An 18,524-nucleotide genomic window follows, 5' to 3' on the forward strand; every position below is an offset into this window, starting at 1 on the left:
CAACAGTTTCAATTTGTCAACTTGCCACTGTATTTTAATATTTGGAGATCACTGATCTTGTAAATGTTATTAGTGTAACAACTCAGGTAATTTTAATTTTTTTAAGGAATGAATTTGAAAATTCATTGCTGATCTCACCTGTAATCAGATTCTTAGCAGTGCTCTGTGATTTCTGCATTTCATTTGATTTGAAAGTAAGGTCTTCCTGCATAATCTTCAGCTCTTGATTGGTGACAGATGAAATTTGTTTCATACGATTCACATTCTGTGTGTTACCAATAACAATAATGAGAACATGCTGTATCTTTGAAACAACAAATGGTAACTGGACAAGTAAAAAAACTCTCCTGTCCTAGTACATTGTCTATTATTTGGCTTTTCTACTACAAAGACTGAAAATAGTGGAAATAATCTGAATTGATTTAAATGTGAATGATTTCCATTCTGCCAACTTTTGATAAAAGATGTACTGACAGGCCAATGAAGATTAAACAAAAATGCAGCAAGTATAAACTGTGTTGCCATATCCATCTCTTCTAAAGTAAGTGTCATTGCCTAAAATATACCTTATGGTATACCAAACTGAAAGAGTTAGAAGACAATTAAAATGATGATATAATCAAAGTATTACTCAGCTGAAAGATTTTTCTAAGACAAAAAATCCATGGGAACCAAAAATGTTAGAAGAAAAAATGTTTTGAAAGTGCAAAAAAAAGTCAGACTGCAAATGGGAACAATTTCTAAAGTGTTTACATTAAATGTTACACAGCAGGGTATTCCAGATGTAATTTTAGTAGATCAGAGAGACGATTGAAATATTGCCACTTACTTAATATTAGTGACAGAATACCCATGAACTGAGATTTGCAGACTTTAGGTAAACAAAATATTGCAGTAGTTTTATTTGTAGTATTCTGAAATGTTTATCATGAATGGAATAATGTTCATTATAGCAATGATGATGAGTTACAGCAATTATGCGAACATTTCTTTTATTCTGGTCACAAGTACAATCTAATATTCGAAACTCTCTCCCCAGAAATGAAAAGAAATTAAATAAATCTTTCTTTTTTTTTTTTTTAAAACTACAGCTGTACATGGTTTAATGTTTAACTCTCTTAAGAGATTATTATGCAGATACTGAGTGGATAATGTGTAAAAAACACCATCCTTCTTTATCCATTCATTCTCCTGTTCTGTGCTTCTAAACTCCTAGCTTGCCACAGGAGGAGGGAAAGGCACTTACCCTGCTTGAGTGCTCCAGGAGTGCAACAATGTTGGCTTCTATTTGGGCCTTTCGTTCCAATTCCTGATTCTTCACCTCTTCAAAAGTCTCAAGAAAATCTAGAGATCAACAAACATGATAAAGAAGGCTGCTATTTGCATGGGTACAGCACAAGCCCTTGTCATTTCCAGTCAAAACTTTGTATTAAATTGGTAAGCTGTACAATTTCAGACAGATTACTTTAAGATGAATAGTTTATTTAAGAGGCAGGTGGTAGAGTCATTGAAACTTGTCAACTTATGGGTTGGAATGAAAAAGTTCACAATTTTTCCAGACACACATATTTGACTGAATAATGACATAAGGTCACCACTTTCTTGGACACTGTTTAGGTGAGAGTTGCCACTCAATGGAAAAGGAGTTTCATCACTATCATTTCTGACACCTTTCTGAATGCTTGTCCCAGCAGCTGTTGGTCTTCATTTTTCTGAAAGCTATCAAAATGGGCTACTAAATAAAGGAAACAGGTGACTTCACTATCTCTAATGGCCTGGACTAAATGCCGAACACTGCTAAGAACCTGAGATCAATATTCACCTGGTATCACCTCTTTCTTTCTGTATGATGTCTCTTTGATACATCTTTAGTTTATGTTCATTCTAGTAAGTGTCCAGCTGAATCTGACAAGACAATTGTAATGGTGGTACGCACTCTGTATTTGTGTCCTAGGCATATTACATTGTATTCTTGGTGACAGACATATTGAAAAAAATGTGCTGGAGACATCACATGAACGTCAGAGGTCCATCAAGATGCCACCCAGGGCTATAAGTTATGAGCATCCCTCTCCTGCTGGCTCTCCTCCTGAAACATGGCTTATATACACAGGAGCACTCAGAAAAAGTAAGAGTTTGCAAACTTTCTGGCTGCATGAAAAAGGAGAGAAGTGCTTGGTTGAGCAAGAAGCATTAGATAATAGTAAATTCAGGACGGATTATTTGGGAAGAGAGAAAGAAGACAGGAGAAACTACTTAATGGAAATACTACAAATCCTGAAGGGATGAGGACTGACTAGAGAATTGTGGATCCCAGAGCATCCAGGATTTTTTAAAAATACCTATTTTTTAAATTTCTTTACTAATAAAACAATTATGGATAAGAAAACTATTGTAATACCTGATATCATCTGCAATGCTGTCCATGGAAGAGTTAACAGAGATGCTTCACAGAGCACAGCTTCTAAAACTTTTAGAGGGGAAAATGTGCACTATTGGAGCCAGGGGACAATACTAAGATACTACAAAGACTATCTCTGAGGCATAGATTTCAGGATGAAAGATACTTGGAATTCTTAGAGGTCAACGAATGGCATTAGACAACACATTTGTAATGTGCACAGCTGATTGCTAAAAATAATGACCAGTTCTGATCCAGATTCAGTTGGCTCAAAAATAAAGTTTCGGTCCACCTGACGCTGACGAGTAACTGTAGAGAACAGTACTTGGCAAGAATGTAAGAAGGTTTACCTTTTGCCAACGCTGCTGTGAACTAGTAACCAGAAACATAGTTAAAACCAAAGCTTCAACAGCCTGCAATTGAAAAAAGCTAGCCAAGTCCCAAGTCCTGAATAAGACCATTGCCAGGTCTGCTTTTCTCCAGTACCCAGGCTGCAAATGAAGCTACCCTTAGAAAGGGAAGTTTTATTTTCTCTCTGTGATGCTCTTTTCCTTCAGAATGAATTTGTCTTGTTTTAGCTTACAGACAGCACAATTATACTTTAATAAGAGGAGCAACAATGACAGCTCCAAAAAGAGCTCCTTCTTCAAAGGGAACTTACTGGATATTTCCTACCATCTGTTGCTGTGAAATACAGACAGGAATTTTCTACACTAAGAAAATATCTGAGCACAACAGAAATAAGGGAAAGGCAGTGAGGAAAGTAATAGTATTGAAATTCTCACTTAATGTTTGGTGTTTAACACATTGGAGCTGTTGTTTCTTTTTTTGATTAAAAAATCAAGTGGGTAATTTTTACGAAGAGAATCACTCAGATAAGCTAACACAAAACTTTCAATCACATTTAACTGTTTAGTGCTCTAATAGTGAGCAAAGGCTTCGTTAACATCTGTGTCTTGTGGGGGTCTGAGCCACTTCTTTTCAACACAACAGATGATGCCATGGCCTTTGAAGCATCTTAGCAAGAGGTCTTAAATAAGCTGATTGCAACATCTTGATAAACCTATTTATTTGCTTCTAAGGAAGCTGTAGGCAATGAGGATATTGAGTCTTCCAAGGCATATACGTAGGGAAGGCACAGAAGTGAAATAAAAGCACCTTCATGAAAGAAAAGCATTCTCGCACATTCAAAAATATGAAACTTGAGAACAAAACTAAAGCACTTTACATCCACAAATATGTAATCTTATAAAACTGAGCCCAAAACAGTGGAATTAGGACCTAAGAATTGTATCTATATGATTTGACTAGTGTTTTTCTCCTTTGGCATTCTGGACCTTTTTAGGTGTTTTTTTTCAAACCTTCTTTGAATTTATTTAGAAACATTAAGTAAGCTCCATATTTACATCTCATCTCATTGTCTTTCTGCAAGCAACTCTCCTTTTCATCACACCTGTCTGATTGACCTTGTTTCATTTGAGCACTATGTGTTTCACAGTTTCATAAAAAATTGAATGAAAGAGACTGCAAGAGGTCACCTAATTAATTCACTTGCTCCAGAACAAAAACAACCGTACGTCAGTAATTCAGATGTTTACCTATACTCTTCTTACAGACAGCTCATGATAGATACTCTATAATCCTTCTGAACAATCTATTCCAACGCTTGGTGAGTTTTAATGTTAGAAAGTTTTTTCTAATATCCAACCCAAAATCTTTCTGGAATTATTTCTGTATTACTCCTTTTCTATCCTCCATGTATACACAGAGATAGATTATTCACTTATTATTTGAAACAGCTTCTTTACACATTTGACGACTGTCATAAATCCTCTAAAATAAAAGACTTGTTCTTTAATATTTCCTTGCAGGTCATGCTTTCTGCGTCCCTCATCAGTCTCTCTTCAGGACTGCCAACCTCCTTCTTTATGTACAGAACTGGAGACAATACTCCAACTGAAGCCTTTCTCAATGCACAGAGAACAAGATTACTTCATGTGTCTGACAAATTACACTCCTATGTATACCTACTGCTGTGGTATTTTCTCTTCCATGTTAGTGTGATACTGCTGAGCCATGTTCACTTTGTCTTCCACTGTAACTCTGAGCCATACCACAGAGCTGTGCCTGATGAACTGCTCCCTATTCCGTATTTTTGCTGTTGATTACTCTGCCCAAGTTAAATCCTTTTTGAAGTTTCTGTACGTCATTTCTAATCTGCCATAAGTATTTTAAATTCTAACCCTGTCCTCCAACATGATTTCAGCTTTTCCGATGTAGCATTTTCTGTGAAACCATGTATTTACTCTCTCTCCTGTCATCCAACTGATTAAGAAAAATATTGACTAATCTGAACATCCAACACACTGCAAAACTCTATTCAGTATGTCCTTCCATCTTGGCAGTGAATCCTTCATAATTAATAATTTTTTAATCAAATGCACAGTATAGGTTAACAATGGACAATATTTCCCTAACTCGCTTCTAAGAACACCATGAGACAGCAGTAGATGTACTGAAGACAAAGTACACATCAACTGTTGCTCCTCCCTTATTCTGCAATATCTTTCTGTCAAAGAAGGAAATTAGTTGTTTGTTCTTGACAAATCAATACTGTGTTATCCATATTCCTGTTTCTATAACGTTTACAAATTGTTTGCTTGCTTATTTTTTCCATAATCTTTCTGGAAATTGGTACTAAGCTGACTGGTCTATACTTCCCTGGCTTGCCTTCTTCAAGACAGGTACCATTTTTGCTCTGTTCTCATCTTTAAGATTCCTGCATGTTCCCCCAAACCTCTCAGTTTATCTCAAACAGCTCTGCAACTGCATCAATATCCTCTGATGAAGCGCAGAAGCAGAACCAAAACCCAAAAAGTCAGAAGGATCAGGAGGCCCTGCCTTTCATGGTCTGTATTCGTACTAAAAATCAAGATCAAGTGAGTTTTTGCCCTTCTGCTGCTCAGGAAATCAGGTAATCGGAAAACGCAGAAGCTCTCTAAGTACGCTCTTATCCATCTTTCCTTATTGTCAGCTGAGACCTTTCTTTCAGTATCATGCTAGCCATAAGTTATATCAAACATTTTTAGAGAACACTGTTATAAAATGGTATTATATACTTTGGCCTTCATGGCATATTTATTGATCATTTTCCCCTTTTGCTGAGTAACAGACCAACTTTTTTTGTAAGCTGCCCACTACAGTATATGAGCAATAGGGTATATTTTGAAAACAGTTCTGTTTTCATCCTCTGTTAGTTGCTGCTGAGGTCTCTACACCATTAGAACCTTTTAATATGGAAGAAAGCTTTAGTAGCATTCATCTTGAATAAACAGATGTGAGAAGCCTTAATTTTAGAGAATTATGTGATGTCTATGCTTGTGCATTTTGAAGTTCTGCTTTTAATCAGACCTGAACAGCTGGTTTTATATATCTTATATTTAAATTAATTTTAAAATTAATTTCAGCCTTGTTTTCATAAAATAAAGCTGTGTTCCTAAGACCTTTAATGCTTGATGAAAAGCCTGGAAAGATGCTCCAAATATTTGTGACTGTCCTGCAACCATGGACTTCCGGAGGGTGGACTTTGGCCTGTTCAGGACGCTGGTTGAGAGAGTCCCTTGGGAGACGGTCCTGAAGGGCAAAGGGGTCCAGGAAGGCGGACGATCTTCAAGAAGGAAGTCTTAAAGGCGCAGGAGCAGGCTGTCCCTGTACGCCGTAAGAAGAACGGGTGGGGAAGACGACCGGCCTGGCTGAACGGGGAGCTCTTGCTGGGACTCAGGAAAAAAAGGAGGATTTACCACTTGTGGAAGAAGGGGCAGGCGACTCAAGAAGAGTACAGGGATCTCGTTAGGTCATGCAGAGAAGAAATGAGAAAGGCAAAAGCCCAGCTAGAACGCAATCTGGCCGCTGTAGTTAAAGACAACAAAAAAAGTTTTTACAAATATATTAATGACAAGAAGAGAGCCAAGGAGAATCTCCATCCCTTATTGGATGCGGGGGAGAACATTGTCACCGAGGATGAGGAAAAGGCTGAGGTACTCAATGCCTTCTTTGCCTCAGTCTTTAACAGGCAGACCAGTTATCCTCAGGGCACTCGGCCCCCTGAGCTGGAAGACAGGGACAGCGAGCAGGATGAACCCCCCATAATCCAAGAGGAAGCAGTCAACGACCTGCTACGCCACCTGGACGCTCACAAGTCTATGGGGCCGGATGGGATCCACCCAAGAGTGCTGAGGGAGCTGGCGGAGGTGCTCGCCAAGCCGCTTTCCATCATTTATCAGCGGTCCTGGTTAACGGGGGAGGTCCCGGACGACTGGAGGCTTGCCAATGTGACGCCCATCTACAAGAAGGGTCGGAAGGAGGATCCGGGGAACTACAGGCCTGTCAGCCTGACCTCGGTGCCAGGGAAGATTATGGAGCGGTTCATCGTGAGGGTGCTCACAAGGCATGAGCGGGACAACCAGGGGATCCGGCCTAGCCAGCACGGGTTCATGAGAGGCAGGTCCTGCTTGACCAACCTGATCTCCTTCTATGACCAGGTGACCCGCCTAGTGGATGAGGGAAAGGCTGTGGATGTGGTCTACCTGGACTTCAGTAAGGCCTCTGACACCCTCTCCCACAGCATTCTCCTCGAGAAGCTGGCGGCTCACGGCTTAGACAGGTGTGCTCTGCGCTGGGTCAAAAACTGGCTGGACGGCCGGGCCCAGAGAGTTGTGGTGAATGGAGTTCAATCCAGTTGGTGGCCGGTCACGAGCGGTGTTCCCCAGGGCTCAGTTTTGGGGCCGGTCTTATTCAATATCTTTATCAATGATCTGGATGAGGGGATTGAGTGCACCCTCAGTAAGTTTGCAGACGACACCAAGTTGGGCGGGAGTGTTGATCTGCTCGAGGGTAGGAAGGCTCTGCAGAGGGACCTGGACAGGCTGGGTCGATGGGCCAAGGCCAACTGTATGAGGTTCAACAAGGCCAAGTGCCGGGTCCTGCACTTCAGCCACAACAACCCCATGCAGCGCTACAGGCTTGGGGAAGAGTGGCTGGAAAGCTGCCCAGCAGAGAAGGACCTGGGGGTGTTGGTCGACAGCCGGCTGAACATGAGCCGGCAGTGTTGCCCAGGTGGCCAAGAAGGCCAATGGCATCCTGGCCTGTATCAGAAATAGTGTGGCCAGCAGGAGTAGGGAAGTGATCGTGCCCCTGTACTCGGCCCTGGTGAGGCCGAACCTCAAATACTGTGTTCAGTTTTGGGCCCCTCACTACAAGAAGGACGTTGAGGTGCTGGAGCGTGTCCAGAGAAGGGCAACGAGGCTGGTGAGGGGTCTGGAGAACAAGTCTTATGAGGAGCGGCTGAGGGAACTGGGGTTGTTTAGCCTGCAGAAAAGGAGGCTGAGGGGAGACCTCATCGCTCTCTACAACTCCCTGAAAGGAGGTTGTAGCGAGGTGGGTGTCGGTCTCTTCTCCCAAGTAACAAGCGATAGGACGAGAGGAAATGGCCTCAAGTTGTGCCAGGGGAGGTTTAGATTGGACATAAGGAAAAATTTCTTTACTGAAAGAGTGGTTAAACATTGGAACAGGCTGCCCAGGGCAGTGGTTGAGTCCCCATCCCTGGAGGTATTTAAAAGACAAGTAGATGAGGCACTTAGGGACATGGTTTAGTGGGCATGGTGGTGTTGGGTCGACGGTTGGACTCGATGACCTTAAAGGTCTTTTCCAACCTCAATGATTCTATGATTCTATGATCACAGAAACTTCATGCAAAGATCAGGACATCCGTTCTTTTCAGCTCTAAATTAACTGAGTGTTAACAATACAAGAAAACCTGTATTTTAGTGGAATTGGGCCCAATTAAAGTATATTAGGCAACTTACTGTCCATGCTTTCTTCCCTCTTCTTCAGCTCCTTGTATTTCCAATTTTCCTCTCCTGCAAGAGATGTAACACTGATTTAACTTTATATTGTCTCAGTCCTGGATTCCTTTAGGCAGGCAAAATGCCAGTTTTAAAAATAAAAATTCTACATGCCTAGAAATTACAGGCCTTATCCCATGTCATTTAATGTAGTCACTTCAACTATGTCATACAAAATTTTATATTAAAAAAAAAATATAATTAGCTTAATAAATCAGCCTCAATGCAATTTTTAGACCCTTTTAGAGGTTAGAATTTTTGATAAATAAGAGTGCAATAAATACTTGGTTTGAACAAAGGATGTTCATGGGATTTTTCTGGTCAGGTGAATTTCAATAATAGAGAACAAATGCTTTTGTATATTTGGGCACCATGGTTAGTTAAAACTTTCTGCAGCTCTGTTTAATATATGGGCCATTTCAATGGCATTTTCACGTATCAGAATGGACTTTCATAAGGATATGCAGCTTGTAAGCAACAGCATGACAATCTCAGGGAAATAAACAGGAAAACTGTACAAGCAATGGTATAGGAAAATAAAATGCACAGAAAGCTTTCTACAATTGAGTTTAAAAGAACATTTCCATACACAGTCTTTATAGTGGTATTAGAAGTAACGAATAACATACAGTACATAATTCACTCCATCTTTAAATCCAACTACTGACTATAAATAGCTCTTAATTAAAATGTACTAGTAAAGTGGGAGACCTGATATATTTGTCACAAGTTTCAAGAAGATGAGACAATTCAGCTCCTAAGAATAATTTTAAGTTCCAAACATCTAAATTTTAAATTGTTTGAGTCTTGGTCATTGATTAATTTTCAGCATGATCTTGTAACTTTAAAGAATACAAAGAAAAAGAATGAAGTAGATACAGATATAACAGAGCAAGCAAATTTCTCCAGGTCTCTTTACTTGTATACCCCCATGCTTTCCTTTTTATCTAGTATATACAAACAATAAGAACACCCATGGGCCCCTAAGGGACTGTGATTCTGCTTCAGCTTCCTTGTAGCTGTGGCTTTGTTCCTTGCTGGACTCTCTCTTTCATTTTGCAAGGCAAGTCTCCAATACTTAATAACTCAGTCTGTTCTACTCTTAAATAGTCTAGTTACGGTGAGCCATGAAACAGAAAGCTACGTGATCTGCCAAGTGTTTAAAGAAAAAAAATATTTGAAATAAAGACCACAACATTTAAAATGTCTTTACAGAGAAGTTTTCTTTAAAATATGGCATTATTACATCAATATCTTAGCCTCTCATGCAATTTATGAAGTGTTAAGTCTATTCCATTATGAGTTACTGTGGATTTTGACTAATCAGTTAAAGGTAACTGTTAATATATGGAACGTATAATAAGTGGGTGAATTTTTTACTTATTTAGATTTTCTTAAGTGAAAACTAAACCCAGTTATTTCTATTTATGGTCTGTTTATTTTGTTTTTCCTGCTCAAAAATGTTCCTAGCACTGAAATATTTATCCTGAAACATTAAAAAAATCCTTAGTTGTATTTTTTTTTTTTTTTTACTGGTTATTTTACCTCTAATTTAACTCAAAAACTTTAGGAGCTGAAGTTTTGGGAATGCTTTGTAATAAGCAGTTTAAATACTGAGCCAGAAGTAGACTGACCGGGGAGGGAGTGAGTACCGGAATCTCAAGGAAACACCAAGATGCTGATTTAGAGCAGAACTATGAATGGCCCTCTGGGATTCTCTCTCCATTCACTAGAGACGAGGGCACTGGGAGTTTAGATTGCTGTGTCTTAAAGCTACTCCTTATGAGTATCTTCTTTATTCCCTCTATGTTATACCAACAGGTATAATTCCCTTTATATTATACCACAAGGTAACTTTATGCTGATATCCTGACAGTTCCTGATATGTTGACAGAGAGCATGTGCCTTCTCCTACAAATGCTTTAAACCCTCTTCTTCAACAGAGGTCTTTTTCTGAAACAGTGAAAGACATACAGTCCAGCAATGAATGACTGCGTGTGTAAACCTAACTATAAAATGTGAAAAGCAACTCACTTCTTACCTTCTGCATTTCTCCACAGATACAAAAAAAGAGTTGTAAGCCAAACAAAAAGGAAAAATTAAAGCAGAATAGTGAAGTTGGCAATGATATTATCTGGAAACAAGAAAGCTAATAAAACAGTTTTAATCAATTATTTGCACAAAAATATCTGGAGAAATATGAAATATTTTGTAATGCAAAAAATGAGAAACAGATGTATCAAACATTTGTTTAGGGTCAATTTTAGAAATATTTGTTCACCTTGAAGGAATTTACAGCTAAAGTTTACACTGATTGCCTGAGAAAAGGTATAAAGTAAAAAGGACATCAACACATTAATTCATCAGTCCTATAGAATTTAAATAACCTGTTACAAGGTTTTCCAGAATGTATGCACATATTTATGTAACGCCTATCTAAACAAGATTCCTTATAACTAGAAGAAGGTTTTCCGTGGGATGAATTTCCATTTTAAGGAGAATCTTCCACAGCTGTTGAGGGCATATGCTCAAACTAAGTTACCTCCTCCAGAACCATAACTTCCAGTGCTAGGACAAACCACAACCTAACTTAGCCTAATGTGCCACAGCAGGTGTTTGCTGGAGGTAAGTTTCTAAGCTAATGCCATTTCTAGGCAGCTCCCAAACTCTTCTTGCAACGATCAACCCAAGAAGTTTCAAAGACACATAAAAACAGTACTGAATTCTGTCTGCTTTACACATTATTATTAAACATTCTCAATTCCACATTCACTGACAGTGTATCAGATCATGTAAAAGGAAAAAAAACCAAAAACTTCTCTAAAGCTGAGCTGGTTCTGCAATGCTGCCAGTAAGACAAACTTCTATTCCTCAAGTAGTCCTAAAAATAAAATTGGGACACAAACCAGACAGCTGTACTATTATTTTATATGGTAATTTTACTACTCAATATGAACTTGATGAATGCACCACTAAGGGTGGGTACTCCCCATTTCTCACATCTGAAAAGAGAAGCCTGCACCCTTAGACAGAAAACCTTCTTCTGATGGTGAATAATGGACATTTGCATAAGCCTAAAAGTTTCAAGCAACTAATGTCCATAACAATATGTGTTATAATACGAACAGAGGCAGCTCTGCATAGTCTGCTACAACTCTAGTGATATTACCTTGATGATTCTCCAGATCCATATCAAGTCGTTGAATAACCTTTTTAAAATGGTTTGTTTTTTCTTTTACTTCTGTCAACCTGCCAAATAGATAATTAAATCCAAGGTTAAAAATGTGTTGTAAAATACCTACTTTTTTTAGAAAAAAATTGAGAGAAAAATCAAGAATAAAAATAGCAAACCTAAGTTTATCAAAACCAAAAGAATATCAGGATTGCTGTTATTATAAAAGGTGTATGTAAAGCACTTGTCACTTTAGTCCCTGTATCTATTAAATATAAGTACTGCTGCTCTTTTTTATTAAAAATATTTTTTGTTGAGTCATCAGTAGTTCTTAACTTACTCAACTGGTCCCTCTGCTGGTTGGTGTACAGCTTTGCAGAGGTACAACATAATTGGTAAATGCAACAAGGAACTGTATTCCTTAAAAATTACCTATGTGTTCACTAACATCCATTAAGAAATTGCCAAGTAAAACATGGTATTACATAACCAATTGAAGTGAGAAAGGAAATTACCTTAAAAACATTTCTATGTAAATTCTCAAATATAATTCTCTGTTATTGTTTCTTTCCAAAAATTCTGTTAATCAACTTATTATCTAATCAAAGGTGTCAATGCATTAAAAATTAACCAATAATTAGAGTTGGGAATACTGCTTAAAAGAATTTAAAATTGTTTCTAGGAGATTTCAGGAATTATCTCAATTTTTCTGTAAAGAAAGGGAAATCAGAAGGCTTAAAATCACAAAAATATTGTACTGTTTTATCTCCCCCCTCAACACATTACTATTTATTATAACATTTACCAGAGTTTCTGGCAAATCTTCAGAAAGGTCCAGTACCCAAGAATCAAGAAGCAATGCCCTGTTACTCTTTAGAATTGAACTTTCTATAAGCAACTTCGTAACTCTTGGGTTTTAAGAACACATAATGAACAAACTCTTCAAAATGTGACTGCAGCGTAATGTAGGCTCAACTTCATACATGTCCTAGATGAGCAGCTCTTACAGATGAATGTCTTCTTCAGCCTTAAAGAAGTTTATGTCAGTGCTATTACCAATTTATATTCTCAAGGCATGTTCATAAGGATAGGAAGGATCTTTTTATGCAGATCTAAATGTCCTATCACCATAAAGTTGTTTAGCTGAAACAGAAGGATATATTGTGTTCTCTGTGGAAGGTTAACACCACCAGAGGCTCAAAAATGTGGTGATGTTCTAAAAGTCCATAGAAATATGTGATGGAATTCAACTATCTGTCTTTAGGGTCTAAATGTAATTTGTAGCAACAGTATAATGGGATTACTCACTGTCTTTCCATGCTTGCTATTTCTTGACTATCGTCCTTAACCTATAAAAAAGTATAACAACTTTAACATATGAAATAAAATCTACAAATGAAAAAGGGAAAATCAAAAAAGATTTCTTAATTCAGTATACAGGGAATAGAAACTCAGCATATGAAATGACAAACTTGCTGTCACATTGTCCAAAGACAGCTCTTCATTGAAGAGAAGAAGTGATATGTTTTAAGTGTTATGTCTTCCAAATGTTCTCCTGCTTTCTCAATACACATTTAAAAATCAGACACACTTATCAGTGTCGTTCGGTCCAATAATCCATATAGTATAAATGGATAGTTACATAACACCGCATAGACCCTTGTAAACTAACTAAGTTATTCCTGAATTAGTACGTCTGCTCAGTACCCCACAAGGGTATCGTCTGTATTTATGTTATAGAACTGTTCAACAGGATCAGTTTTCCCATACCAGCATGACTGATGACTTGGAACAAGTCAACCAGCTGAAAAGCTGACTGTGCCAATTTTGCTTTGGCTGAACCTGAAACATCCCATCCAGCCAATTCATTAACTGTTCTTAATTTCAGAATGTATGTGCTTCTTAAAGAGCAAATAAAGGCAAGATTCAAACCCACGTATTTTCAAATATTATCATCCCTTAAAATACTGACTCAGAGAATCTTTTACATGGTAACATTTTATGTTCTTGCCTGCTTTAGTAATCTTTCTCTTTCTTCCTGTGGAGATTCCATGTTCTTATCCTCAGCAATCATTTGATCTCGACGTTCCTCGAGCTCATGGAGCTTTTCATACAGCTGCACAGCCTCCTGTTTCACCTGAAAGTGTGCTATTTCCTGTTGGGAAAAGCAAACACCTACTAGCTATTTTCAGATGGCAAGAGAGCATTGCAGAAATTATGATTTAGTTAAGCAACACTTATCTATACATTGAAAGTGAAGCTTATTTGTTACAAACAGTAAAGAGACAGTATAAACAATAAACTTTGTAATCCATATTCTCAATATTGCATTTTCTGAAATAGAATATCCCAGTTAGCTACTTCTTGCTTTATAAGTTCATCCTCAGGCCAATTTTCTGGGTAGATTAACTACTTCATCATTTCCAGGGGATCACAAACCATATACAGTATTCAAAAGGACTGGAAAAATGTCTAGTAGTATTTGAAAAATTATAGTTTCTGAATATATACATTACTGTATGTTTCAGCTCATAGATCCTTTTATTCATGAAAGACCCAATATGAGAAAATTCTCCTCAATCCAGCAATATGACAGTGTATTAGAAGTGTGTGTTTATGTATGTATGTGGGATAAAAAATATCTTAGCAGGTACTGCTTCGTACTTCAAATGCCAGTTGCTTTTGAAATGAAATGTGGAACAAGAAAATAATTCTCACACATCCTGAAAGTTGAAAACATATTGAAAAATTATGTCTCACAAATCCTTAAGAAGGATGTGAATGATAATTTAACTTTTATCTTCAGTGAGTAATTCCAAATCAATCAAACGTCACACAAAACATTTGAAACCACATAAGTAACTAAAGCTAGGAAACCTCACTATTGCTATCAAAATTTTGTACTTGGCATCTAGCAAAAACAATTTTTACCCACAACTGATTAGAAATTATTGGTGGAAAAGAGAGGCAGCTTTGCCTTCCCATTCTAGGGGATGTTCCTACAGTATCTGAAAATTTAAGGAGAAAGATTATAGGTATTTTTCTACTGTATTATTTTTTATACTAGAGTTCAGCGAAGATTGGTACAGAGATCACTTGTTATCATACATACAGCTCTTAGAGCCTCCTCCTTTACATTTAGTGCATCCAATTCCTGTTGTTGAACAACCAGTTCCTAAAGAGGAAAAAAATGCAAAATTCAGACAAAAATTACTACTTGATGAGATTACTTTTTTGTCCTGCAACTTAATAATATAAAATGCTGTAAAACATCTCATTGTTGCTCTTAAAAATTTAAAAGACAAGACTCCAGCTTCTCCAAGTGACTCAGATATAATACCCACTTACTTTCAGCATCCAACTTTTCCAATAAACTCTTATCATTGTTATTTGCAGTTGAGTTATAACCAAAAAATTGCTTGCCCTTTTTCCACTATTTTTCTTAAAATCAGTACCGCGTGTGGAATTTATCATTTCTACTTCAGAAGTGTAAAGTCAGATTTTAAAATCTGAACTAGCCACCACAGTTTCTTTGTAGTCCAGAAAGAGACAGGTAGGCCCTGACTAGTGATTCAGCTCATCCTAAGACAGCTGGGAAGCACTGGCCTCAAAAGATGCCTACCTCTCTGTACAGACTATACAGAGAAACTTTCTAAGACTGTATGCCTGAAGCTAGATGATCCCAGAGAACCTAGAAATCTTGTTGCTTTTGTTAACGTTAGGATTAGTGAAGTCACAAAAATTTTACAAAGCCCAGTTCATTTTTCTGATACATTCGGATGTACAGCAAGAACAACAAAAAAACCCAGTCAGATTCAGTTTTGTACACAGGAAGAAAACTTTCTACTCAAGTGAACTAAAAAAATTGCTGGGGTTGGTTTTCCCTTTTGCTTGCTTTTTACGCATGATGAAACACCTAAGCACTACAGTGGCTTTTAAAATCTGCATGTCAGTCCCCAAATTTAAAAGGAAAATTATGAACATCATTTGTTCTTAAAATAAGAAATACAAAAAGACAAAGTACCTGGTTTTAGTCAATTGCTCTATTTATTTTTCAGGCACTTCTACAACTGATTAAGGTACCAGCAAGCTTTTTTATTGTATTACTCTGTTCTCAAGCTCTTTAATATTTAAATTGTTTCTGGAACCAGTGGAGCCAGATTGAGAAACATTTTAGGTAAGTACAATGAAACAAACCAACCTGGGAGAGTTTTTCATTTGCAGCCTTCATCTCCATATATTTAGCTTGATTTTCCTGCGACATGTCTTTTATTATGTCATCTGCTACAACCTTTTCACGTTCAATATCTTCTTCAACACCTTGAATTAACTTTTCTGTGCTGTAAAAACAGAACGTTTTCATAACTTTTACTAGTTGATGTTTATTTTAAGCACCCATTTCAAACTCTGGTATTCCTTCAGCCTCGCTGAAATGATCCTTTAACACAAAAACTCCACAGGCTCTAAAAAAATGGAGTTACCTACTTGTATCTAATCTTCTTGGAGCTGGATTAGCTATATAAACATTCACACCATGGAATGCAGAAGATGAATAATTCGTTGCCCTTACAGTACCCACATAGTACTTTCCAACACTCCCACCCTGTCTACCTGCATAGTTTCCAACACTGGCAAAAGTATACTACTCCCTCTCAGTTGCTCTCAAGCAGTGAATTCTTGGAATAAGAACAGGCAGTTTGAAATAAAGAAGCTGGTATGTGATTTGTGAATGCACGTAAAGAAAACGTACAGATACCAGGACCTGATGGTACTGGATAGTGATGATAAGACGACTTTCCTTTAGCAATGAATTGTTGGATTCCTTAAGAATGGAGGGTGGCTTCAGCGTCTTAGGCAGTGTAGAGCTGCTTAACCATGCAAGAACTAAGAAATTAGCCATTCCTGACATTCTTGATTCATTACTTTAATCTTGTTAGGAAATCAATAGGCTGCAACCATAAAAACTTCTCTACCACTGCAGCTATAGTGAGCTACAAGCAAATGTATTAGCAGATTCAAGGAAGGCATAAAGAGTTGTTCTCACTGCTGCATATAATGTCTAGTAATTTCTATGAAATTCCTGAAAGTTAGAGAGCCAATTTGAGAACATAGCTAAAGGAAATTACCAAAAAATCCTGAGACCCTGAAGAGTATACCTTCCTTCCCTTCACAGTTCATGAAAGATTGTTTAAACTGTTTGCTTGTTTCCACAGTAACTTCTGCTATTAAGAATGACAAAATCAGCTGGATACCTTCCTTCAGGATTTATTTTTCTTCTATTTTTCACTAACTCTTCCTGAGTTGCAAGATGCCAAAAATTTTAAATTGTGTAACTGACACTATTAGATCAATGACTGCAGCCAAGAACGCCCTCAGGCTTAATAGATGATGCAAAATTGTGGAACTAAACAAAGACAATCTCAGGGTAAGGGAATAATGAAAATTTCATAGAATCAGAGTAGAGCTGATGTTGGAATGGACTTCTGAAAGTCATCTAGTCCAGCCCCACTACTCAAAGCATGGTCACCTGGAGCAGGTTGTCAGGGTCCTGTTCAGGCAGTTTTTGAGCATCTTGAAGGATGGAGACCCCACAACCTCTCTGGGCAATGTTTTGAAATTTGGCCACTCTTACAGTAAACAGAGTTTTTTCTTACATTTACATGGAATTTCCTGTTCTCCAATTTGTGGCCATTGTCTCTTGTCCTGCCCTTGGGCATCACTGAGAAGAGACCAGCTCCATTTTCTTTACTCCTGCCCATCAGGTATTTACTTTGGTAAGATACCCACCTAAGCCTTCTCTTCTAGAGATTAAACAATTCCAGCTCCCTTGGCCTTTCCTCATAGTTTTCACCACTTCTGAGGAATTCTCAGAAGAGATTCAACAGTGTAACCAGTCTTCCAACTGGCTTCAAGAAAGATCTATAATCTCCAGGAACCTGAGGACATTAAGTAGAAATTCTGTCAGATTAGCAACCCATGCTGCAAAGATGCTTTGGAGCCTGATGATGAGGAAACAAATCGAAGTGATGATCTTCCACTTTCTGTGGCAAATTTGGAGTGCACTGGGACTGCCCAAGAAATACTGGCTGGTTGTAACATGACATTAAATGGAACACCCTCTTGAGAGTAAAAATGGTTTGTTCAGACCCAGTCCAAAGAATGAGGCCCTCGCTGTAACTATACCAGTTTATGAATGGATAATTATATTACACTTGGTAGTGGAAAGGAGTAATTTTTTTAAGTGAAGCATGGTCTTAAGCTATGAGAGTAGTTTGATTCAAGACCCTCTAGAAGGCACAGAACTGGGAGTTGGCAGGGAGCTTTCATGTTACTTCTTTACTGGAGGCTCCTCATCCCTCAATCTGGGCCTATGAAAGCTGTTGCAAGGTCTCAGCAGTGACAGTTTCTCTCAAATCAAGCCCAACTGAAGACGTGACAGAAAGAAAACAGGGAAATTGCCATGAAGAATTCAAGAAAATGTTAAGGTTGCTGATTTCCAGAATAAATCTCCACACTGGATGTAATTCAGCTGGAGAGACTGTCAGTACTGATCATAGGGAGCTTGTCTTTAAGTACAAACAGGGTGCCTTTTCCTGGAGATCACCGGGCATTTAGGGAGGGAGAAAAGAATACCGCTTGCTCCATTTCTCCTGTGTTCCAAAACACCATGTGGAAGCAGCTGCCACCGTTGAGGGCAGTGGTGTCTCCAAGCTCTACCGTATTTCTCTCATCTATGCCTGAGACTGCAAGTAGGCACGGCAGAGTAAGGAAAGAAAGCCTACTTTTCCAGCCCCACCGATGTAAAGTGTGTGTAGACACATTACAGAGCAGCCTCTTTACCTGAGGCAAGTCTCTTTTTCTTGTGTGATATGGACTCCTGGCTAAATACTTCAAGGTGATCCAGTATGTCCTTGAGACTAGAAATGTCTGACTTAGCTGTGATGCATCTTCTCTGATAGAAACCTTTTTACAGAAAGTTAAAACTCAGTGATCTTCTAAGAGGCAGTAAAAATACCAGCAATGGCTGTCACAGGAAGAGAATTCATTA

The 18,524-nt window shown here is 38.1% G+C and overlaps 1 protein-coding gene across 1 annotated transcript in view; it reads right to left on the reverse strand.

Annotated features, from left to right (window-relative positions):
• IFT74 (intraflagellar transport 74) overlaps nucleotides 1–18,524 on the reverse strand; it is a 42,653-nt gene that overhangs the window by 9,942 nt on the left and 14,187 nt on the right. Inside the window, exons 9-16 of the mRNA XM_076362255.1 lie at nucleotides 15,678–15,816; nucleotides 14,589–14,651; nucleotides 13,488–13,631; nucleotides 12,785–12,825; nucleotides 11,474–11,553; nucleotides 8,266–8,319; nucleotides 1,247–1,344; nucleotides 139–265 (exon numbers count right to left, since the gene is read on the reverse strand). Coding sequence (XP_076218370.1) covers nucleotides 139–265; nucleotides 1,247–1,344; nucleotides 8,266–8,319; nucleotides 11,474–11,553; nucleotides 12,785–12,825; nucleotides 13,488–13,631; nucleotides 14,589–14,651; nucleotides 15,678–15,816 — 746 coding nt within the window. The remainder of the gene's footprint in view (nucleotides 1–138; nucleotides 266–1,246; nucleotides 1,345–8,265; nucleotides 8,320–11,473; nucleotides 11,554–12,784; nucleotides 12,826–13,487; nucleotides 13,632–14,588; nucleotides 14,652–15,677; nucleotides 15,817–18,524) is intronic.

The sequence above is a fragment of the Aptenodytes patagonicus genome, chromosome Z, assembly GCF_965638725.1.
Source record: "Aptenodytes patagonicus chromosome Z, bAptPat1.pri.cur, whole genome shotgun sequence".
NCBI lineage: Eukaryota > Metazoa > Chordata > Aves > Sphenisciformes > Spheniscidae > Aptenodytes > Aptenodytes patagonicus.